The 24895-nt window shown below is 41.1% G+C and overlaps 1 protein-coding gene across 1 annotated transcript in view; it reads left to right on the forward strand.

Moving 5' to 3' along the window:
* The window catches only part of camk4 (calcium/calmodulin-dependent protein kinase IV), a 145482-nt gene that overhangs the window by 86338 nt on the left and 34249 nt on the right, over positions 1 to 24895 (forward strand). Inside the window, exons 5-7 of the mRNA XM_060844433.1 lie at positions 537 to 609; positions 17727 to 17817; positions 23609 to 23683. Of these exons, the coding sequence (XP_060700416.1) occupies positions 537 to 609; positions 17727 to 17817; positions 23609 to 23683 (239 nt within the window). The remainder of the gene's footprint in view (positions 1 to 536; positions 610 to 17726; positions 17818 to 23608; positions 23684 to 24895) is intronic.

Consider the following 24895-nt stretch of genomic DNA (forward strand, 5'->3'; position numbering starts at 1 on the left):
AGATCTTATTAAACAATGTTTCTCTGTCTTTTCACTGAATCAAAAAAAAATCCAGGTGACCCTAAAACTTCAAAGTCAAGTCAATGATAATTGTTAAATATAATGTCACTGGAATAAACATCATGATTACTTGAACAAATTATCATAGATGCATAACAAAGGTATCTCAATAATCATGTGAGAGAAAAGAATAGAAGGTTGTGCTGCTTGCATTTGACAATGAGAGGATTTTATTGTGGGACATAAACATTGACATGGACAACTCAAGATGAAAGGTCATCCTATGTATTTTAGCTATTAAAAATTTATCAGGAACCCTTGTTAAAAGCCTTAAAGCAAAACATTGAAAATATTAGTATGGTTATTTGATAATCTACATGGGTAATTTCCTCAACCCGATTGTGCAAATCATGGTAACATTGAGAGTCCTGGCTTTAATAAAACCTAATAATTTTTCATGAATACAAACCATAACACTGACATAAAAACACTCATTACTTTGCCTTTTGTAACAAATTTTAATTTTCCCAATATAGGATTGTTGAAAAGGGATATTACAGTGAAAAAGATGCTGCAAGTGCTGTCAAACAAGTTCTGGAGGCAGTTGCAGTAAGTATTATCGCAATCGGTCAGGTTAATGTTGGAGCATTCTGACTTCTGATATTGCACAGTTACAGAGTGGAAATCTCAATCCAGATTTTAATCTTCTTTCTTATCCAATTTAGCTGTTGGATTATCTGCTTTAATGATAAGATATAAACTCATTTTACTATTTGGTTGATCATACTTATGATATGTATGATATATTTATATAGATTGTGACTGTCTCTTCAAGATAGCGGTGGAGCAGAACTCCTGAGCCGGAGGTTGCTCGTTGTGTGTGTTTCTTTCTTTCTCTCTCTTTTCACTTTTTCTTTCTTTTTATTTTACCTCCCATGCACGGGCTGTATCAGCAATGTCCAGGGTGAAAGTGTGGACTCCCAGCCTCAGTGTGCAGTTGTACTCCCAACCTCAGCATGGACTGGGGCCCCCTCCCTCAGCGTGGACATGAACTCCTGGCCTCAGCATGAATTTTTTGGTGTACAACATAAGCTTATCACCGCTCCGTTTTCTTCTCATAGCAACTTATGCCTAGTTTTACCTACTGGAGGCAATGTGGACACTGGCAGAGGGGAGGAGGACCAGCAGTACATCCTTGGAACACCCCGAGTTGATGCCTCTGGGCAACACGTGATACTCCTCGGTACGCAATGATACCTCTTTGATTCTAGGAGAGGAAAGGTTGCCTAAATGATGATTGACATGCCTTGTCTCCCTCTCACCTGGCCACCGCTGTATATAGCTCAAGACCAGACTGATGGAATGTAGGTCAGAATGCACATCTGGTGACCACTGAGTATTCTCCTATTCATGGCAGTCACTGGTTTTTCCATGGAGAAAGCGACATGCTGCATATGGTTTCTGATATCTCCACCAGATGTTCCCAACCTTATTTCCTATGAATGTTTCCTATGAAAGTTTCCAGGAGCAAGTTGTTGGTGTCCAGCAATCAGGAGCCTTGGATGTCATTTTCACCATCAACTGGAGGGCTATGTCTGTGACGTGCTCACCAGGTTGTGACCCTGAGCCTCATCCTAAAAGTGTAACCCTAAGGTGAATGTCTCTGCACTGGTGGAGAAATGGTGTGATGATGTTTCATCATCTTTAGAGATGGTCAGAGGTCAGGCTTGCTGCAGACTGCTTTCGCCAACTATCATGAATGATAATACCTACAGTAATATCATAAAGTAGAGAAAAAAAAGATTAGCGTATGGCTATTAACATTCCCTTCCCCAATTCATGTATCAATCATATTTGTAGATCTTTTAATTCAGAGATATTATTACATGCCTCTGGAGTGGATGAGATTTGAGTCTGAGTCTCCTGATCCAGAGAAAGGGACACCACTACTATTCCTGGCTGTTGTCAGTTTCCTCTTCTGCCTGGACAAGGATTCGGATTTCACACAGTTTTGCTCATAAACTTCCAAGCAGGTGGCAACTCTTTAAATTGACAAGATTCTTCATCCTACCTTCACTTCAGATCAGTGATGGGCTCCTGCAACTTGAACTTCAAAGAGATAAACCCTTTAACCTATGAAAGGCACTTCTACCTGGCTGTTTAAACGCTATAATCTACTAAGACTTGCCCACGATATGGTCTTCACCTCCTTGTCGCTGGACAGCCTCTGGCAATATTAGAAAAGTTTTGGGAGATGAAATTGTTAAAAGCTCACAAATACGTAGCATTTTTTTCACAATAGCTGCAGGTGAATTCCTGTGTTCTCCTCCTCCCATTAAGAAAAGTGTGCTGCCTAGAAGCAGAGCCAGGACATCTGGTATTGACATCCCAAGGAAGTTTTGTTTTCCTTCCCCTCCTCTGTTCTAGCTGACCTCTGTTCCAGCTGACCTCAGTTCCAGCCTAATTGGAACTAAGAAAATATAGTCCTTCATGTCACCCTCAGCTTACTTTCCCATCTGACTTTGTATCATCAGCAAACTTGAATACATTACTCTGGCCTCCTGGAATCTACAGAAGTATGGAAAATCATAGCCAGTTCATTCACTTTCTCTACATCTACCTCTGAGACTAACACCTATAGGGCCAGCAATGGCTTCTTTAACTTCTGTTCACAACACATTACCATGAATGCTAGAGGAACACAGCTGTTGCCTCAGGCCTCTTATGGTGTGGTTCCCGTTCCACAAGGACAGCCTGGCAGCTGGAGCCATCATTTTAGTTCTGAACTTTTAAAAAGTTTTTTGAGGAGGCCTCCATCTATAAAAGACCTCTCATTCTTCCAATTGCAACTGCAGCATTTACGTCCCCAAGAGACACTGTCAGTCTCCCAGACCTGTAAGGTTCCCAGTTGACAGTCCCAGTTATGGAGTACGTTCACTATCCTTATTTGTACAGGCTCTGAAACAGCTTGTTTATTGGCTGCACTTCAAAAAATTCCTTGGGCCATTGCCCATGGCATGTCCAGATTCCTGGCCTGCATTTTGTCCCAACGGCAGTTTTGGAACCTGGGCACAAATATCAAGTCCAAAAATATTTGTTCCATGCCTCTGTTGTTGGCGCATTCCACATAATTTATCCTGCTTTTGCCTCTGATGATCCAGCTGGCAACTGGATTAGATTTATTTAGGATATCTGGTTGGCATGGACAAACTGGACCAAAGGGTCTGTTTCCATGCTGTATACCTCAATTACTCTATGACTAATGTTTACCTAAGCTGCTGTCATTTTATATACTTATAAAACTTCTTGCAGTCTTTTTTGTGTTTTGGTAAATTTATTTTCACGTTTTGTATTTTTTTTTTGTTAGCTTTTTGATCCCTTTTGCTGAGTTCCTATAACTCTCCCAGTCCAACTGGGTTTAAGTACTTTTCTTCACAACAATATAACCTTTTTGAATGTAATACTGCCCTTTAATTCCCTAGTAAGTCACAGAAGAATCTTTCTCACCGATATTATGTATTTTTAGTGGAATGCAATTTGTTTTCATTGTTGAGAATTATGGAGTATTTCTTCAAATAATCACTATTACGTTTACATCATTGTATGTTTTAATTTAATTTACTGAACCCAACTCAAATCCTCGAACCTATGTAACTAGCTAATTTAAATTTTTGGGGTGTAGTTTCACACACAAAAATGTTACTTTTGAACTCACAGTGAAATTTCAAAGTTATGATTCCCAAAGTATCCCTTATGATGAGATTAAACTGACTGATTGATTTTGCTTATTAACTTGATCTATCAGTGTGTTTTTCACTTCCCTATTCTGTCCCTTGACATTTCCCTTTAGATTTACAAATTTCCACACTGCTGGATATTGCTCAACCTTTCATGTTTCAGACAAATTTGATTTGCCAATCTGAAAAAAATTTAGATTTTGGTGCATGTATATCAAACTACCTGAGAATGATGTTATTGAGTGGTGTTTTTAAATATATCTTCCAGACCATAGTATTTGAACATCTGATTTTGTGCTTCAGGTTTACCTATAAAACACTTTTAACCCCAGTTAAGAAAAGAGCTTCTATCAATCTCTGTCAAAACGACCTATAAGAAATGTATCTTTGTTTGACTCAGCAAAGGACAAAGTGATTCATTTCACCTTTACTCCTCTGTGCTAATCATGACCTAATTCACATTAAGTCTTGCTCTCCCATCATACCAACCAACTGAACTACTTTCACTCCTTTTCTGATAAAGTCTTGATTTCAAGATTCTTATTCTTCGTTTTGAATCCTTCCATGCCATTGCCTTCCCTACCTACAACTCTCTTTCATCCCTCAGCTCTGGTCTCTTATATATTCCCAATTTTTATCATTCTATTATTGATGTCTGTCCGTGCCTTCAGCTGCTTAGATTCTAAGCTGTCAATTCACTCTTTAAGCTCGCTGTCTTTTTACCACTCTCTTCCAAGATGTTCAATATAACCTATTATTTGACTAACTCTTTATTACTTGACCTAGTAGGCATAATTTTTCTGGTTGGGTAGACTGCCTGATGTTAGACACAAATGCTTGGTACTGAAATTCACAGGAGCAAGTGAACATTGAATCTGAGCTTTCTGGCCAATTAATGGCTGCAATAGGGATGCCTTTCTACACGGGATAGCACTGAACCTGAAAGCTGCCAATCTAATCAGTGGGCCTGCTGCTCAACAGTCAGGCAGGAGCCTAATGCCTTCAAATGGTAGAGTAGAAGAAATGTTAGCAAACTGAGGGACTAATGACCAGAGAGGAAATCTCACCAGGGATAATTATTGGGGCCAGCAATGCTGCCTTCTCTGTAACCCTAGGCAAAAGTGAGGACTGCAGGTGCTGGAGATCAGAGTCTAGATTAGAGTAGTGCTGGAAAAACACAGCAGGTCAGGCAGCATCCAAGGAGCAGGAAAATCGACGTTTCGGACAAAAGTCCTTCATCAGGAATTAAGGCAGGTGGTCTGAGGTGGAGAAATAAATGGGAGGGGGAGGAGAGGAGGTAGCCAAGAGTACAATAGGTGGATGGAGGTGGAGATGAAGCAGATAGGTCAGAGAGGATGGTGGAGCAGATAGGTGGGAAGGAAAATTGGCAGGTAGGACAGGTCATGAGGATGGTGCTGAGCTGGAAGATTGGAACTGGGGTAAGGTAGGGGAAGGGGAAATGAGGAAACTGGTGAAGTCTGCATTGATGCCCTTGGGGCTGAAGTGTTCCGAGGCGGAAGATGAGGCGTTCTTCCTCCAGGCATTGGGTGGTGAGGGAGTGGCGGTGGAGGAGGCCTGCCACCTTTTTGATATATAAAAATACTTCCATCCAGGCTTACTAGATGGAACCCTTTAGTTCCGTTCCACCTCTTGAGGGACAGAAAAATTTCTGCCATATGTCTCATTATGTGGCTGTGTTAAATTTTCTTTAATAATTCTCATGTCAACCACGGGGAATTTTTTTTAACATGTAAAGTATATGCAAGTTGATATTTTTTCTATTTCATTCCAAAGAGCCGTCATAAAAAAAAATTGCTGTGAAGGCATTTTTTTTTGTTGAGATGGCAGTATCTAGAGTTTCCAATGCAGTATGTGAATGATATTGATTCAGGGTAGTTTAAAGGCAATCTACTCAAAATGTGTTCAGCTAATTACTTGGCATTTTAATTAGATATGCAGAGTAGAGTAATGACTGATGAGCTGTCTTTATTACTGAAATAAGGATAGCTATAGGAAAAGGAAATGGAACAACAAATTTAGGTTTACATTTTTAGAATTCATCAAATTATTAAAGGGGGGGCGGTGCCTTTTCAGGCTCATTCTCTATGATAATTGTCTCCATGGGGAGGATTAAAGCTGCATATGTATCACACATTATTCCATTTCTTAACAGGACTGTAAGTGTTGAATATTGCTTGCCTCGTGGTGGAACCAGCTGCCTCTATTTTTAATTGGTACCACTGACTTCACACACTGACAATATATGCACACGTCAACATTTATTTATATTTAATGCTTATGCATTAATTTATGTACATTACAAAGTATAATTTGAAATATTGTTTCATATTTAAGTCTTGCATTCTGACAAAATGAATGAAAGTCAGAATAGCTTTGCTTTTAATAATTGCAGATTCATACAATTCCTGCTGGTAACATTTTGCAGACATCTTACCCATAAGATGTCCTCACTTGCCTTCCTGCTACCCACTTGTCCACTATCAAATTGTCTGCAATTAGCTTTAGGAAATGTGGATCCCAGGCCAGTTGACCTGCCCTAGCCACATTTAAGGCTCAATTGAGGAAAATTCAGTGTCCATGCAATCCTACTGTTTATCTCATTCGCTTAAATTTGAGACATTGTAATCTGTTTCAGTGTCTTGAAATACTGAAAGCATTGTGTTCTAAGAACAGATGATGCAAAGTGGACTTGTAGCTTCTTAAATATAGAAGATTGAACAATGATGCAATTGACATACATAGAGATAAACTGTCTTCTCTGGTGGGAGAGTCGTAAGAAGAAAGCCTAAACTTAAAATTCAGGGTAATGATAGAAGTCTTTTTAACAAAAAGAGAACTGTCTTTCCTGAACACTTATTGACATAAAGTCAACTGAAAATTTCAACTTTGGAATTCCTATATTTTGTTAGTGAAGAGTTTTAAGGAATATAGAATCAAGACAGATATGTACACATTACCTGTGATCTGATTTAATACTGGAAAGGACTCAAACATTTGTATTTCCTCTTCCCCTCTTTCTATTCAACATTAATTAAGGGACTGGATTTTACATTTGGAAAACAGGACTATTGCATGCTCACATCTGTGTAAAATCTGACATTGACGTCGGATAACAAATATTATATCAACATGACAGTTTTGTTTAATACAGAGATTGCATTCGTAGTATTGTCGGGGTAGTTGGCAAATTGATAGAGGACTCCAGGAGAGCACTTAACAACCATTTATTTCATGCATGCACGGAGAGAAGCTTAAACATTGGGGACAAACACTCACTGTACTGAATTACAGAACTCCTTGAAGCTTTTTACAAATTACAACATGCATAATACAATTAGAATTATAATTCCCACACATCAATATTCATTGTCCCATAATAGCTTTGTTTCCCATCATTTTTATAGGCATAGTTTGTTCCTCACCAAAACTATTTGCTAGCTACAAACCCTGACAGTTTGGAGAATTGTCTTATTAGTTCCCACATACTTTGTTAGCTTGTTTATTACTGACTATATGGCTAAAGTTTTAACTCTTAACTAACTTATCCCTTCAGTACACTATCAGCACTGAAATAAGGAGCCCATCTGTTATTTTTAAAAATTAAAAACCTATTAAGTTAATACAACTGAACAAGATCAAGCTACCTCAAATGCTGGAGATCTGAAATAAAGACAGAGAATTGTTCCAGAACAGCAACAGCACTGGCATCTCCCCAGTGATGTGGAAAGCTGGTCAAGTATGCCTTGTTCACAAAAAGTAGGATAAATCCAATTCAGCCAATTACTGCCCCATCAGTGAAGTGATGGAAGATGTTATCAACAGTGCTATCAAGCATTAGTTGCAAAGGAATAACCTACTCTCACAGATGCTCTGCAGTGCCACTTAGCTCCTGATCTCATCTCAGTCTTGTTCACAAAAGCTAAATTCTAGAAGTGAGATGTGAGTGACTGCCCTCAACATCAAGGAAGCATTCAATGAAATGTGGCATCGGGGAGCCCTAGCAAAACTGGATTCTGTGTGAATTTGGAGGAAACCATTCTGCTGGTTAGAGTCATACATGGTATAAAGGAATATAGACAGATGTTGCTGGAAGTCAATCGTCTTTGCAGCATGGTGGCTCAGTGGTTAGCATTGCTGCCTCACAGCGCCAGGGACCCGGGTTCGATTTCAGCCTTGGGCGACTGTGTTGAGTTTGCACATTCTTCCGGTGTCTGCATGGGTTCCCACCGGTTTCCTCCCACAATCCAAAGATGTGTGGGTTGGGTGAATTGGCCATGCTAAATTTCCCATAATATTAAGTGTATTAGTCAGAGGGAAATTGGTCTGGGTGGGTGACTTTTCGGAGGGTCAGTGTGGACTTGTTGGGCCAAATGGCCTGTTTCCACACTGCAGGGAATCTAATCACTAATCAATCCTAGGACATCACTGGAGAGGGTACTCAGCTTACTGTACAAGGCCCAACTGACTTCACCTGCTCCAAAAGGACAGAAGAAGGGATCTTCACTAATACCTGCACAATGTTCAGAACCATTCAGGTCTCCTCAGATATTGAAGGATTCTATGCTCATGTGCAACAAGACCCAATCATCATACAGCCTTGGCCTCATAAGTAGCGAGTAACACACACCACACAAGTACCAGGTAATGAACGTTTCCAACAACTAAGTATCTAACCATAATCACTTGACTTTCAATGACATTAGCTGAAAATGTGTTGCTGGTTAAAGCGCAGCATCCAAAGAACAGAAAATTCGACGTTTCGGGCAAAAGCCTTTCATCAGGAATGACATTACCATTACTGAATCCGTTCATTGTGAATATCCCAGGTATGACTATTGACCAGAAATTGAATCAGACCAGCTATATAAGTACTGTGGCTACAATAACAGATCAGAAGCTAGGAATTCTGCCAGGAATAACTCACTTTCTGTCTCCTCAATGCCTGTTCAAGGAACCAGTAATGTTGTGGAATAATCTCTAATCGCCTAGATGATTGCAATCCCAACAACACTCAAGAGACTTGACACTATCCAGGACAAAGCAACCAGTTTGATTGGCATGCCATTTACCACCTTGAACATTCACTTGTATTGTCACCAAGGGCACAGTGGCAGCAGTACATACCATATACAAGATGCACAGCATTAATTCACTAATGCTTCTTAGATAAAACCTTACAAATCCACCTTTCAAAGAAGGACAAGAGCAGCAGATATGAGGGAACATTGACACCTGTAAGTTCCCTTCCACAACACATACCATTCTGACTTGGAACGATATTGCTATTTCATGCCTTTTACTGGGTCAGCATCCTCAAACTCCCTTCCTAACTGTTTGTGGTCCTACATTCCAAAAACTTAAGTAGATCAATAAGCAGCTCAGTACTGTCTGTCTAGGAGTATCATGAAGAAAAGGATATGGCGGTTCAGGGAGGTCCCCTGATTCCTAGGCTGAGCCTGAGACTTATTCTGGCAAGTGCATACTGTGTTGCCAAATTCACTAGACTCCTAAATGCGAACTGCAGTTGAGAAATGCCTGCGACCATATCATGTTAGCAGAATCGGTGGTTTTTCTTCTATCCCAACACATACAATTTACTTTTGAGTGATGGGAGTTTCTTTAAGGAGCAATTGCATCAATCATACACTTGCAGAGAACATGTTGAAGTCATCTATAATCAGAGCAAGTGAATGCGAAATGTATACAGTGTCCAACAGTGTGGAGATCAAATGCTATTCAGAATTAATCTTGTCATTTGCCATTGCCAATTGAAGATCATCTCTGAAGTAATCACAGTTGACCTTAACAGAGGCATTTGTGGGCCAGACCGTACAAAGTTAGCAGACCTAATAAGCTGCACAAGGGCACAAATTTGATTCCTCTCACCAACTGTAAGTATTCTTCAACATGCTGTCACATGTACTAATGTGAGGCTGGGAACAAAAGATATCAGTATTCCTGCAACACTTACAAATTCCTGCTGTTTGTTGATGACGACTATTCATCAAAATACGGTCCCTGTGTCAAAGTACCATGTAGAGATACTCTCTGGCCCTTCTTGTCAGAGTCCTCGATGCCTCTCTATATGAGTGATGCGAAAGCTGACTGCTCACATTACTAAGCACTTGCTGCATTTTGTAAGATCCCCCCACAGGTTCAGTACAAGTGTGGCTCATGGATTCAGCCACATCAGGGGTTATCACGGGTGTTGCTGCAATGAAACAAAAGGGAAGAGAAATGGATGAGGAACAGATATGCTATCAAGCCCAGGACTTGCAGCATCTTCCAGTGACTGCTGAATGCCTCTCCACATGAAGAGTTCATAGCTGAAGGTTTTCTCAGGAGGTACAGAAAAGCCAGAGTCTTATTTTTTGTTGATGCCATTTCGATCATATAAGTGAGGCAGTGTGATCTCAGATTGAAGATATCCTGGGACACTGGGTCAGAACTGTATCAGCTGCTGGAGTGGGATCTATGACATGAAAGTGTGGCCATTCTGTTCCAGTGGCTGTCAAGCTGAAAACTATGATAAATTACTATGCAACAGGCTTCTTCCAAGGAGTCACTGGAGCCCTGTCAGGGATCTGCTCACAAATGTATCAAGATTGTTATTGATGCCATTTACGCCAGATCACATTGTTTCTTCTCGTGATGAGATTAGTACTGCTGCCTGGGCAGTAGACATTGCAACGTAGTTGGTTTATTAAGGTACAGGACGTAATAAAATGTGCATATATTGAGAGGGCCAGGAGGTTCTGAAGAGAATGATGTGACAAACAGCAATTAAGCAGCAGTAACATCATATTATGCATGACAGAGTGCAGCAGCTTCAAGCTCTACAAGCCAGCTAGGACTTAATTGTCACCCACTTCCTGTAGATGAGAGCTGTGTGGAGTGATCATTCATTAACTGTAAAATTGTTGCTGCTTGAAAGGCAAGTAATTTGTTTCTGTTCTGAGAAGCGTCTGTTTGTTTCCATTTGCTTTTGCTATTGGTGAATAAAAGTGACCGTTTTGAAACATTTTGAAGATTTTCCTGTATGTGATGTTCCCACACTGATAATGAAAAGATGCTAGGCTGCATATTGGTTAGAAAAAAAGAAACTGGTCCTCACCCTGAACAACTTCTCTTTCCAATCCTCCCACTTCCTCCAAACCAAAGGAGTAGCCGTGGGCACCCGCATGGGCCCCAGCTATGCCTGCCTCTTCGTAGGATATGTTGAACAGTCCATCTTCCGCAGATACACTGGCACCACCCCCCACCATTTCCTCCACTACATTGATGACTGTATTGGCGCTACCTCGTGCTCCCACGAGGAGGTTGAACAGTTCATCCACTTTACCAACACCTTTCACCCCAACCTCAAATTTACCTGGACCATCTCAGACTCCTCCCTCCCCTTCCTAGACCTCTCCATTTGTATCTCGGGCGACCAAATCAACATGGACATTTACAATAAACGGACTGACTCCCACAGCTACCTAGACTACACCTCCTCTCACCCTGCCCCCTGTAAAAACGCCATCCCATATTCCCAATTCCTTAGTCTCCGCTGCATCTGCTCCCAGGAGGACCAGTTCCAATACCGTACAACCCAGATGGCCTCCTTCTTCAAAGACCGTAATTTCCCCCCAGACGTGACCGACGATGCTCTCCACTGATCTCCTCCACTTCCCGCTCCTCCACCCTTGAGCCCCTCCAATCACCACCAGGACAGAACCCCACAAGTCCTTACCTACCATCCCACCAACCTCCATATACATCGCATCATCCGTCATCATTTCCGCCACCTCCAAACGGACCCCACGACCAGGGATATATTTCCCTCCCCTCCCCTATCAGCATTCTGAAACGACCACTCCCTCCGTGACTCCCTCATCAGGTCCACACCCCCCACCAACCCAACCTCCACTCCCGGCACCTTCCCCTGCAACCGCAAGAAATGCAAAACTTGCGCCCACACCTCCCCCCTTACTTCCCTCCAAGGCTCCAAGGGATCCTTCCATATCCGCCACAAATTCACCTGCACCTCCACACACATCATTTACTGCATCCTCTGCACCCGATGTGGCCTCCTCTATATTAGGGATTCAGGCCGCCTACTTGCAGAACATTTCAGAGAACACCTCTGCGACACCCGGACCAACCAACACAACCACCCTGTGGCTCAACACTTCAACTCCCCCTCCCACTCCACCAAGGACATGCAGGTCCTTGGACTCCTCCATCGCCAGACCATAGCAACACGACGGCTGGAGGAGGAGCACCTCATCTTCCGCTTAGGAACCCTCTAACCACAAGGGATGAACTCAGATTTCTCCAGTTTCCTCATTTTCCCTCCCCCCACCTTGTCTCAGTCCCAACCCTCGAACTCAGCACCACCTTCCTAACCTGCAATCTTCTACCTGACCTCTCTGCCCACACCCCCACTCCGGACTATCACCCTCACCTTAACCTCCTTCCACCTATTGCATTTCCAACGCTCCTCCCCCAAGTCCCTCCTCCCTACCTTTTATCTTAGCTTGCTGGACACACTTTCCTCATTCCTGAAGAAGGGCTCATGCCCGAAACGTCGATTTTCCTGCTCCTTGGATGCTGCCTGACTTGCTGCGCTTTTCCAGCAACACATTTTCAGCTCTGATCTCCAGCATCTGCAGTCCTCACTTTCTCCTAGAAAAAAGAAAGCACTGATTTAGGGATGTAAGATGGGATGTGGCAAAGGACACATTAGCTGAATGAACTGATGCTTCAACAGTGATGTATGTTGGATTATGCAATTGGATCTGTGAGACTCTGTCAGCCATGCTACCTGTATACCATGAGAAGTATTAGTTTGTGGTTGCTGTGGCACTACGCGTGTGCTGAAGACCAACTCTGGGACAGTTAACGCTGGGGTTCAAAGATGGCACTGCTGCCAGGAATCCCCAGATAACCTGAACATAGCAAGAATTTGCACCTTCAACAAGTGTGAAAATAAAATAAGCACGATGTCATCGGGGCATGAGGCATTGTTAATGAGGTGAGGTTGAGATGATACTGTGAGAAAACCTGCTTTGGCTTGCAGAGAAACAAAAACTCCAGAAATGAAATTTAGCTTATTTGTAGTAAACTTACCCCTTGATCCCATAACCCAGTTCTCCCTTATCACATTGTCTTCTGAATTACAAGTCACAAATAAACATGGATCTCAGTCAGGGGACTTCAGTCAAGGGTTCTGTCAAGTCTTCGAATTGTTTCTTAAATTATTTCAAATCGACTACTTATTACTTTATAATCAATGATCACTGGGAACTATCACTGTTGGTAATACGGTTTTCTCGAAATGATTAATTTTCTGTTGACATTTGCAGAATTTTATAGGATTGACAACATTCCTGTCAACGTCAGGTGGATCACTGTTTGTGCAATGGTAGCCTGTTGCCCTGGTAGATGAAGGACCTATTGTTGATCACCCAGCCACACCTTTGCCTTTCAGCATTATGTGACATGAAAACAAACTTTAGGAAGTAGAGAATGTTTCTCTTATAGCTGGTTTATTGGATAAAATTATTAATTCCTGTGCATTGCTGAAGGAATAGGAATTCTCATGCATTTTATATTAACATGTATAATTTTCATGTTATTTTTGCAAGATGTTTTCTTTTAACACTGCACTCTAGTCTAATACTTATGAATTGGTTTTCTAATCAGCCCCATGTAATATATTAATGGGATGCTTAACATTAAGTAGGCTTGCAATCTCAAGGGTATTGATTTTCTGGCGACAACTAGATAGACTTTGGAGTGCAATCTGATTAATCTCTCTCTGGAGGTGCAAGTGATGTAAAATCTTGTTTTATCTGAAATAATGGCATCACATTTCTTCCTAAGTCACCACTGATTTCTGGTTTAAGAAGCAACATGCTGAAAACATTAAACTCAAAAGTTCTCCTTTAAAGACAAACCAGCTTGTCAAATAATCAATTCTACTTCTGCATTGTCTTGATTAGCTCCCAAGAGATAAAGTTTGAATTGTTTGGTGTTTCCTCAAACTCTCAGATGTGAAAGGCCGAATCTGAGTTCACCTTTTTAAGATTTCCACAAACCATGGAGATTGTTTTTTTAATATAATTGTGAAATTAAGCATAGTGATAGTCATAGTAACCATGTTAAAGCTGTTGAACACAAATGCACTTACTGGCCAGCTTGTTGCAGTGGTAATGATGGTAAAACTGTCAACTGAAACTGACAATTCCTGGAGCCCTCACGATGTAGTTAAACACAAAAATTGGGATGTTGTCTGTGATTCTGTGCTTCTCTAGACAGTACACTGTTGAGGTGTCCCCAGACTGTCATCAATAACAGCAGACAGACAAAAATTTCCATTCACACATTCCAATCTAACTGTCTTCTTACAAATTGTAAGACTAATGAAGCACCACTTTGGAAGAATGGCTTTGACTCTGTAGGCCTTTTTCAGGGAAATAACATTCATCTTCCCACCTGCACCACTCCACCAGTGCTTCCCTGCCAGTCATGCTGCCATGATGCAGTCTGCTGCCAGGCCTTCCTGTCTGAGAATTGCTTGACCTTCAAAGCTCATCTTCAGTCTCCTCCAGAAACCTTCCACCCATCATGTCACAGTCATAACACTAAGTAGGATCATTATGGCAGCCAAAGACAAACATTAAGGAAATTTTCAAAATTGATTTATGTTTACAAATGCAGGATTTCATTTATAAATTTGGTTTGGAATATTTATTTTGTGTTGGATTATAGTTCAGTTTTGTAAGCAGACAGTGTGTTGATCAGTGACGAAGGAAAGGTGAGGCATGTGACAGTGAATAGCAAATTGAGCTTGTAGTTACTGGCCTCATGCTTGGACATTTTCTTCACAAACAGCCCAAAGAAAAAGTTACTTTCCTCCTGATTTTCAATTCATCCTCTTCCACCTCATGTTCCTTCTCTTCAGCTGTTCACTGTTCAGTTCATGACAAAGATAGTCCCCTCAATTTTAAGGAAGACTGTGGTATAGTGGTCACTGGACCAGTTATTCAGAGGCCCTGGATAATGTTCTGGGAAACATAGGCTCAAATTCTAACATGGCAGATGATCACATTTGAATTCAATAAAATCTGAAATTAAAAGGGAACCTAATAGTGATCATGTAGCTTTCTATCATTATGAAAATTGATCTGATTTACTAATGCCCTTTAGGGAAGGAAATCTGCTGTCCTCACCTATGTAAAGGTCCACGTGTTTCTAGATCCACAGCAATATAGTTGACTCTTAATTGCCTTCTAAAATAGCTGCTCAGTTCAAAGACATTTGGGAACAGCAACGAATCCTGGCCATGCCAATGATGGCTGTGTTCCATACAAGAATTTTCCTGTAATGTATGGATCGGGTCAAAGAGGCAAGTGCAGAGCAAAGTTGGAGGAGTATCCCTGGAGTGTAGGAAGGGGGAACAGATCTGGCACGGATGAAAAGGATTCTTGGTGGGAAGAGGAAAGAATGAGGTTATGAAATAGACCCTGGGCTGGGTGGGGGTGCTCTGGGGAGGTGTTTGTGGGGTAGGTATAAGGTTAGCTTTATAGTTATTCAGGAATTAGATAATGTCAGAGAGACATAGAGATGTACAGCATGGAAATACATCCTTCAGTCCAACTCATCCATGCCTAAATTAATCTAGTCCCATTTGACAGCATTTGGCCCATATTCCTCCATACCGTTCCTATTCATATATCCATTCAAATGCCTTTTAAATGTTGTAATTGTACCGGCCTCCACCACTTCCTCTCACAGCTCATTCCATACATGCAGCACCCTCTGAGAAAAAAAAATCCCCTTAGGTCCCTTTTAAATCTTTTCTCTCTCACCTTAAATGTATACCCTCTAATCTGGACTCCCGTATCCTGGGGAAAAGACCTTGACTATTCACTCTATCCATGCCCCTCATGATTTTATAAATCTCTGTAAAGTCACTCCTAGTCTTTGATGCTCCAGAGAAAGTAACCTATTCAGCCTCTCCCTATGGCTCAAATCCTCCAACCCTGGCAACATCCTTGTAAATCTTTTCGGAACTCTTTCAAGTTTAACAACATCTTTCCCATAGCAATGAGACCAGAACTGAGTGCTGTATTACAAAAGTGGCTTAACCAATGTCCTGTACAGCCACAACACGATTTCCCAACTCCTATACTCAATGCAGTATCCAATAAAGACGAGCCTTCACTGCATAGTCTACCAGCAACTCCACTTTCAAGGAACTATGAATCTGCATTCCAAGGTTCCTTTGTTTGGCAACATTCCCAGGACCTTACCATTAAGTGTATAAGTCCTGCCCTCATTTGCCTTACCAACATGTAGCACCTCTCAGTTATCTAGAATTAAACTCCATCTGCCATTCCTCAGTCTAATAGTCCATCAGATCAAGGTCCTTTTGTACTCTGAGGTATCCTTTGCTGTCCATTACACCACCAATTTTGGTGTCGTCTGCAAACATACCAACCACACTTCCTATAGTTATTCAAAAAGATCACGTAAAGCAATAGATCCAGCACCGATCCCTGCGACCCACTGCTGGTCAGAGGGCTCCAATCTGAAAAACAACTGTCCACCACTCTCTGTCTCCTACCTTCTAGCCAATATTGTATCCAAATATCTAGTTCTCTTTGTATTCCATGTGATCTAACTTGTTTATAATTTGGAACCTTGTTGCAGTCCATGTAGACAATGTCCACCCCTCTGCCTTCATCAGTCCTCTTCATTACTTGTACTTAATGGACTAAATTTTCCTGAGTAACTATTTACTTAATTTCATTATAACCCTCCAAATCCTCTGATTTAAATGGATACTTGCAGAGGTGTCCGGATGTAGAGGGATTTCCCAGTGGAATCTCCAATTTTGCTGGCAATTCCTTAAATCTGCTTCGATGAGGATCTTCAGGGTCTTCATGGAGAACTACCATCTATTCTGGAATAATCACTGTCTGGCTTTCGGAAAATCCATCCTTTACTTCTGCTGTCCACTGTATCTATGGCCGTTAACTCAGTTGTTCAGTTGCCCATGATTGTGACAGCAAGAGGATGTGGTCCATGACATTATCAGGTTATCAACCTAAAATGAAAATAGTGATAAGAGGAAAAGTCTTCATTGAAAAATAAAACACTTTTTTATATAAAAAAAGTTTGTTCTACACCTCCACTTTGTTTTAGTTTTGTTCCTTTTGCACTACTACACCCTCAAAATATTTCTGCAGAAATTGTAAAAGAACAGTCTGGTCATAGCTCAGTTCAGAAGTCAATTTTGTACTACATGTATTAACTTACAGATCATGCAAAATCTGGTTACATCACAGAAATGTAGAGAACATTTAGCTGTCAAAGGATTCCTGGAATTTTATTAAAAATACAACATTCAATTCATATGAACATGAATGATTATCATTATTTGGCTGGCAAGGGTGTGATCCAAATGAATGTTTAGTCACTATATCATTTAATGGTTTAGTGATGAAACCACATCATTGCAGCACCCGTAAGTATTAATGGAGCGTAATACAATCCCTACAATGTGGAAAAACAGGCCATTTGGCCACACAAGTCTGCTTCAACCCTCCAAAGAGCATCCCACCCAGACTAATTTCCTTACCTTATTACTCTACATGTACCCCTGATTAATGCACATCCCTGAACCTACACATCCCTGAACACCATGGGCAATTTAGCATGGCTAATTCACCTAACCTGCACATCTTTGGATTGTGGGAGGAAACCGGAGCACCCAGAGAAAACTCACATGGATATGCAGAGAATGTGCAAGCTCCACACAGACAGTTGCCTGAGGTTGGAATCGAATCTGGGACCTTGGCCCAGTGAGGCAGCAGTGAGGCACCAGTGCTAGCCACTGACCCACTGTGCCAGCCCCATGTCTCAGTTATTAGTGACTGTACTCACTTCTTAGTGTATTCCTTTGTTTCGTTTTAGTACCTGCATGAAAATGGAATTGTTCATCGTGATCTCAAGCCTGAAAACCTCCTCTATGCTTCTCCTACTCCAGATGCATTGTTAAAAATAGGTGAGTGTCTAAATAGTTATCACACTGGGCAATTACAAGAGAACCTAAAAGACAGATGATTTATTTTTTGTCAAAAATTGTCGAACTGCTTTTTCTTCTTGCAAAAAAAATTACTAAGCTAATAAATATGAAAAAACACTGTTGTATAATATGGTGGCCAGTTTAAATGTGTTGAAAGAACGCACCACATTCAATTTCAAAATATGAAAAATGTATAATATTTAATCACTTAACAAATGTTTAAAGAGGATGTCCCAACCTGTTTAGCCTTTGCTCAAAAGGCATTCCCTCCATTCTTGAGATCATGTTAATGAAGCTTCTCTGAACTGCTTCCCTTCCTTTAAATGAGATCAAAACTGCTAACGATACTTATTTTACCCTGCTTCTACTTAAGTATGGATTGGAAAATCTCATTCTTGTTTATGTCCAACAAGCCACAGGAATCTCTTAACACTATCAAGTGAAAACATTTTGTTTTTAAGTTCTAAAATATTAGCTACCTGTGTAAAGTTTTCAAATTCCACTTGGGATTTTAAATCAATATTCAGTCACAAAAAAACAAGAGAAATACCCACCAGTTACCTACGGCTTTCTTGCAATTTCACACAAGGATTTTGTTGATTTTTTAAAACTGTCTTTTTCTGGGATCTCTCTGCACTCACTGTTCCTTTTAACCTCGCTGCTACACAGCATTGATCTTGGTCTGTCTGTTTCTGGGACCTCTCTGTACTTGTTGTTCCTTTTAACCTCACTGCCACATTTCCTGAGTTCCACAGAGTTCTGGCACTGGTCTGTCTGTTTCTGCGTCTGTACCCTCTCACTACATATTTTAACAGTGCTGCTGCTAATCCTGAATCCCACACAGGACATCTGCTGGTCTGCCTGCTTCTTGAGGTAAATTGTCTTAGCTGCAACTATTCAGGCAAGTAGAGAGTATTTCGTTTCATTGCTAACTTTGCCTAGTAAATGATGCACAGCCATTAGGATGACAAGAAGTAAGTTATTCTCCACAGAATTACAATTCTGAATTGTTGTTTATATTCTGATCCAGTTTACTTTCTGGTCAATGGCAAAGTCTAGCATGCTAATAGTGGGAGATGGTTAGATGTGGTCTTGTTGGAATTGCTCATTGTCTGGCACTTGAGTTGCATGATTTTAGCACTTTTCAGCCCAAACCTGAATGTTGTCCATGTCTTGTTGCATGTAGCCATGGACAACTTCAGATTTGAGGAGGTGTGAATGATGTTGAAACTGTGTAATCATCACTACCATCCTCACTTCTGACCTTATAATGAGTAAAAATCAGCAGAAGATGGTCGGACCCAGAACCCTATTCTGAGGAGCTCCTCAGCGATGGCCTCAGACTGAGATGAATAGCCTCCACGTGGCAACCTTAACCAAATTTTGTGCAAGATATGATTCCTCTATATTTCCTATCAGCTCCTTGAGGTTACAATTGGATTAATGCTGTCTTTGAAGTCAAGGGCAGTCATTCTTACCTCTCCTCTTGAATTCAGCTCATTTATCCATATTTGGACCAACGTTGTAATGGATTTTCCAGACAAATGTAAGGTGAGGCATTTTGGAAGTTCAAATTCAGGTTTTAAACCCTTTGGAGCTTTGATATACATATCGGTCCACAGATCTCTGAGAGTGGTAACACTGGTGAATATGGTGGTCAAGAAGGCATACAGCAAGCTTGCCTTATTTGTCCTGGGCATCGAATATAAAAATTGGCAAGTTTGTGAAGCCTTTTCTTTCTGTTAATTATCCATCATTTGTGACTGGACATTCCAGGAATGCACTGCCTTAATCTGATCTGATTTGGTAATGAGACCACTCTGCTCTGTTGCATGTTGCTTCTACTGTTTAACATGCATGTATAGTTATTTTACAGGATTGGAACTTCTTTTTATATGCACGTTGCTTCTTGTATCTACCTTTGCTTTCCTCATTGAACTAGTGCTGATCCCCTGAATTCATGATAACAGGGTGTGTGGTAAGGGTGTGGTGAGGTAATGGATTCTATTGGATAAATTCTACTTGTGCTGATGACCCAAGGCACCCAGTTTTGACTGGTTAGATCTGTTCTCACTCTGTCCCAAATCGCACATTGGAACACTGTACCACACAGCTTAATAGAGGCTAGTCTGTGTGACAACGAGACTTTGCTTCTGAGTTTCCTTTCTACGTCAGGTATGCAAAAATGGGGAACCTTCTGGCTCTGTGAACCCGACCTTTAGAAATAGCTATTCAGACTCCTCATTTTTTTGTCCAGAAAGAGCTGAAGAGGACTAGGTGGAAACCCTGCCTTGGAGTTCCAACACCATGTCTAAAATTTAAAATAAAAGAGTAAAGTGTTAATCATTCCTCCAGGTCTGGGGCAATCAGAACCTTGCAAGACAGTTTCAAACTAGCAGCGTCCAGGTTCAGAACAGCTTGTTTGCCTGGTGTCAGAGCGAGGGATGCCAGCCCTGGTGGTGAGTTGTTCTGAGAATGGCAAGTGATCGAATGTGAATAGATTTGAGCAAGAGGAGCGCAAAGAGACATCATTGGTAGCTAATAAGTTTTGACTGCCTCGACATTTCTTGGCAGGATTGACATATATTAACAGATTTTGACAAGTCTCATGCTTTTTGACAGGTTTGGCAGGTGTTACAAGGGAGTAATGTGCCTTTGATGCACAGTTGTCTCAATGCTAATAATCCAAAAGTTGCCATGCTGCTCCGTCCCACTCTGCCTCAGTGGTCGCCTGCAACGCAGAGGTCATTCTTAAACCAATCTGATTCACTCCACGCGATATCAAGAAATGGTGGGATATCAAGATATGTAAAGGCTGTTAGCCCTGAAACATTCCAGCAATAGTACTGAGGACTTGAGCTCCAGAACTTGTTGCACCCCTGGCTGAGCTCTTCCAGTACAGTTACAACACTGGCATTTACCTGACAATGTGGAAAATTGCTAGGTATGCCCTGTACACACAAAGCAGGACAAATCAAACCCAGGCAACTATCGCCCATTTAATCTAATCTCAAACACCAGTAAGGTCATGGAAGTTGCCATCAACAGTGCTATCAAGCAGCACCTGCTTAGCAACAGCCAGCTCAGTGACGCTTGAGTTTGGTTCTATCAGGGCCACTCAGCTCCTGACTTAATTACAATGTTGGTTCAAACGTGGACAGAACAGCTGAATTCCAGACGTGGTGTGACATCCATTGACATCATGGCTGCATTCAACCAAGTGCAGCATCAAGGAGACCTAGCAAAATGAGAATCAATGAGAATTAGGTGGAAAACTCTCCACTGATTGGAGTCATACCTGGCACACAGGAAGATGGTTGTGGCTGTTGGACGTCAGTCATGTCAGCTCCAGGACATCTCTGCAAGTGGAGTTCCTCAGGGTAGTATCCTAAGCGGCTTTATTAATTATATTCACTTCATAAGACCAGTGTGGGGATGATTGAACAGTGTTCAGAGTTATTCGTTATACCTCAGATACTGAAGCAGTTAATGTTCAAATGCAACAAAATCTGGACTTAGGCTGACAAATGACAAGTAACCTTTGTGCCACACAAATCTCAGCAGTGACCTCACCAATAAGAGACAATCATACCACCATCCTTTGACATTCAATGGTGTTACAGTCACTGAATATCTCTCTCTCAATATTTTGGATGTTACTATTGACCAGAAACTCAACTGCACTCACCATATAAATACAGCGGCTATGATATCACGTCAGAGGCTAGGAATATTGTAGCAAATAACTCATTTCCTGATTACCCAAAGTCTGTCCACCATCTACAAGGCACATGTCAGGAGTGTGATAGAATACACCCCTGGATGAATGCAGCTCCAACTACACTGAAGAAGCTTGACACCATCCAGGACAAAGCAACCTGCTTGATTGGAACCACATCCACAAGCAGCCGCTCCCTCCACCATCGATGTTCAGGAGCAGCAGTATATACTTTCTACAGGATGCTCAGCAGAAATTCGCCAAAGATCTTCAGAAGGCAATTTCCAGAAACATAATCAATTCCATCTAGAAGAACAATGGCAGTAGATATATGGGAACACCACCACCTGCGAGTTTCCTTCAAGCCACTCGCCACCCTGACATGGAAACATATCACCGTTCCTTCGGTGTCGCTTGGAAACTGCTCCCTAATTCTATTGTGGGTCTATCTACAGCACATGAACTGCGGTGGTTCAAGAAAGCTACTCACCACCACTTTGCCAAGGGCAAATAGGAATGAGAAATAATGCCCATGTCCCAAGAGAATAAAAACAACTTAGTTTCTAATTAATTTAAATTCTATCGGCTACCATAGGAATGTTTGTATTTCATCCTGGGAACATTAGTCCTGGCCTCTGGATTTTTAGTCCAGCATCTATTGTAGTATTACCTTGGAACTCTTCTCCTATCAGCACTGTGAATGTTCCTATACCCCAATGATAGTAGTGCAACAAGAAGGAGTTCAACACCCTCTTTTCCAGGGCATTTAAGGAAGGGCATTCAATCCAGGCCTAGCCAGTAATGCCCACATATTGTGAACAAACCATTTACTGGTTTAATTTGTTTGAATCTTGAGGTTTTGGATTTTTACGAGTTACTTGTGTTAATATTTCGTCATTAATGACAAACCATTCCATCAAGCCTGTCTTTTTATTTATATCCAGAAGTGCTGTTACATGCAGCTGAACATTTTTTTTCCCGTCACCAAAACACTGTTGGTATTTTTCATCTAATTATGCCCATCAGTAAATATCTTGTTTTCCAATTAATTAATTTACATGCAAAGCTTGTTAAAGGTAGCGTATGCCACAAAGGTGAGGAGAAGGTGGGGAGAGAGGGAGTGAGCTAAATCAAAACAGAGTTGGAATAGGAGATGAAGCTTTCCAGAACGGCTGCGGTGCCCACCTCTCTCTAAAAAGTATTCCCCCTCCAAAGACGTTCAGGCATAAACATATGACCAAAGATCTCATTAAGGGTGATTCATAAATCCTACTCCTCTTAGCTCTTTATCAGTTGTGGAGGAATTAAATTCTTCAATTAGACAAATCACTAGTGTAGGCATGAGAGATGTTGGCAGATCACCAATATTATGTAAGTTTAGCCTTGAAAGTAATTTATTGCAGTTTCAATCCTCTGACGTCAGACACAAAGAGTTTTCTTCCAGATCTTATCGATCACCGTAGATTTAACGAGCCTAAATAAATCCTTATGATGAAAATAAAATTACATAAACTAAAAGATTACAGGTGACCTCTTATTAATTTCATGGGTGTTGTAAAATCGTGGATTGAGATGACAGGCAAAAAAAAAACACTCAGTTTTCACTCTAGAACTTAATTGTATCTGCTGAACACCTACAGTATTGATTTGAATTGTAGCCAGATCACAATTGCAATTTAAATTGATTAATGATTTAATTATTAGATTCCAATATTTATTAAATATAACATATACACATTCATTTCAAATTTATCCTAAACAATGTGCAAAGGCTATTTATTGGGTAAAAGAGCCGAACTGATTTAATTTTTTTTAAATTGTATAAATTGACAAATCTCAATGATCACTGGTTTGATGTTTGTGCAACCAATACTTGAATTCATTCTATTACCGCAGCTATATGAAAGACCTGTCTTAATTATTGGATGCCTCAGACAGTAATCATTGAGAACTCTCGTTAGAAACAATTTCATAAATTTCGTCTTTAATCTTTCCAGAAAAAAATGATAATGAAGGAAGATAAAACAGTGCACTCTCTTCCCCTCTTTTCAGCTGACTTTGGACTTTCCAAAATTACAGAAGAACAAGTGACCATGAAGACGATATGTGGAACACCAGGATACTGTGGTAAACTTTCTGATGTCTGATTATTTAAGTGTTAATTTCCATAAGCTGTTTATAAAGCACAGAAATTGAAACTAGTCATACAAATATTGTGGCAGCCTAAAGGCCAGGAATCCTGCAGCAAGTAACTCCCCTCCTGACTCTCCCAAAGTTTGTCCATCATTTACAAATCACAAGTCAGGAGTATGTTGGAATACTCCCCACTTGCCTGGATAAGTACAGCTCCAACAACACTCAAGAATCTTGACACCATCCAGGACAAAGTAGCCAGCTTGATTGGCACCACATTCACAAGCATCTACTACCACCACAACTAAGGCTCAGTAGCAGTAGTATGTACTATCTCTAAGATGCACTGCAGAAATTCCTTAGCATGCAAACGCTTTAGCCTATGTTGCCTGCCTCTTGTAATTGTCAAGGGCATTTCAGAGTGATTGCAGCAGATTCACAAAGGGAAGCATGAGTAGTCAAAGGTTGTTGAACAGATTGGTACCAATGACTTAGGAGAAAAAGGAATGAGGCCCTGCAGAGTGAAAAAAGTGAGTTAGGCAGGAGATTAAAAAGCAGAACCTCAAGGGTATTAATCTCTGGATCACACCCAGTATCACGTGCTAGTGAGAGTAGGAATAGAAGGATAAAACGGATTAATGCATGGCTGAGAAACTGGTGCAGGGGACAGGGATTCAGATTTTTGGGATCTCTTCTGGGGCAGAAGTGACCTGTACAAGAGGAAAAGGTTTCATCGGGGTGGAGGACAACATACATTCTGGTGGGGAACTGGAGCTACTGGGGAGGGTTTAAAGTGGTCTGGCTGGGGAGGGTGATACCCTAAGAAAGAGTGAGACAAGAGAGAACGTTGAGGCTAGTACAGAAGTTAAAGAGAATGAGTTAAACAGACAAGGCAGGCAAGAGCACAGCAGAGAACAAGGGGTAACTGATGAAATGCATTTATTTCAATGCAAGAGGCCTGACAGTTAAGGCAGATTAGCTCATGGGATTGGCTGGGATGAGAACATGGGAATGGGATATCATAACTATTACAGAAATATGGCTAAGGGAGGGATAAGACTGGCAGCTCAACGTTCTGGGGTATGCCAGAGAGGAGCAGGGAGTCATATTTTTGTTTACGAACAACACGTCATGACGGTACTGAGAAAGGATATTCCTGGGGGATCATCCAGTGCAGGTGGAACTGAGAAATAAGAAGGGGTGATC

The sequence above is a fragment of the Hemiscyllium ocellatum genome, chromosome 2 (assembly GCF_020745735.1).
Source record: "Hemiscyllium ocellatum isolate sHemOce1 chromosome 2, sHemOce1.pat.X.cur, whole genome shotgun sequence".
Classification (NCBI taxonomy): Eukaryota; Metazoa; Chordata; class Chondrichthyes; order Orectolobiformes; family Hemiscylliidae; genus Hemiscyllium; species Hemiscyllium ocellatum.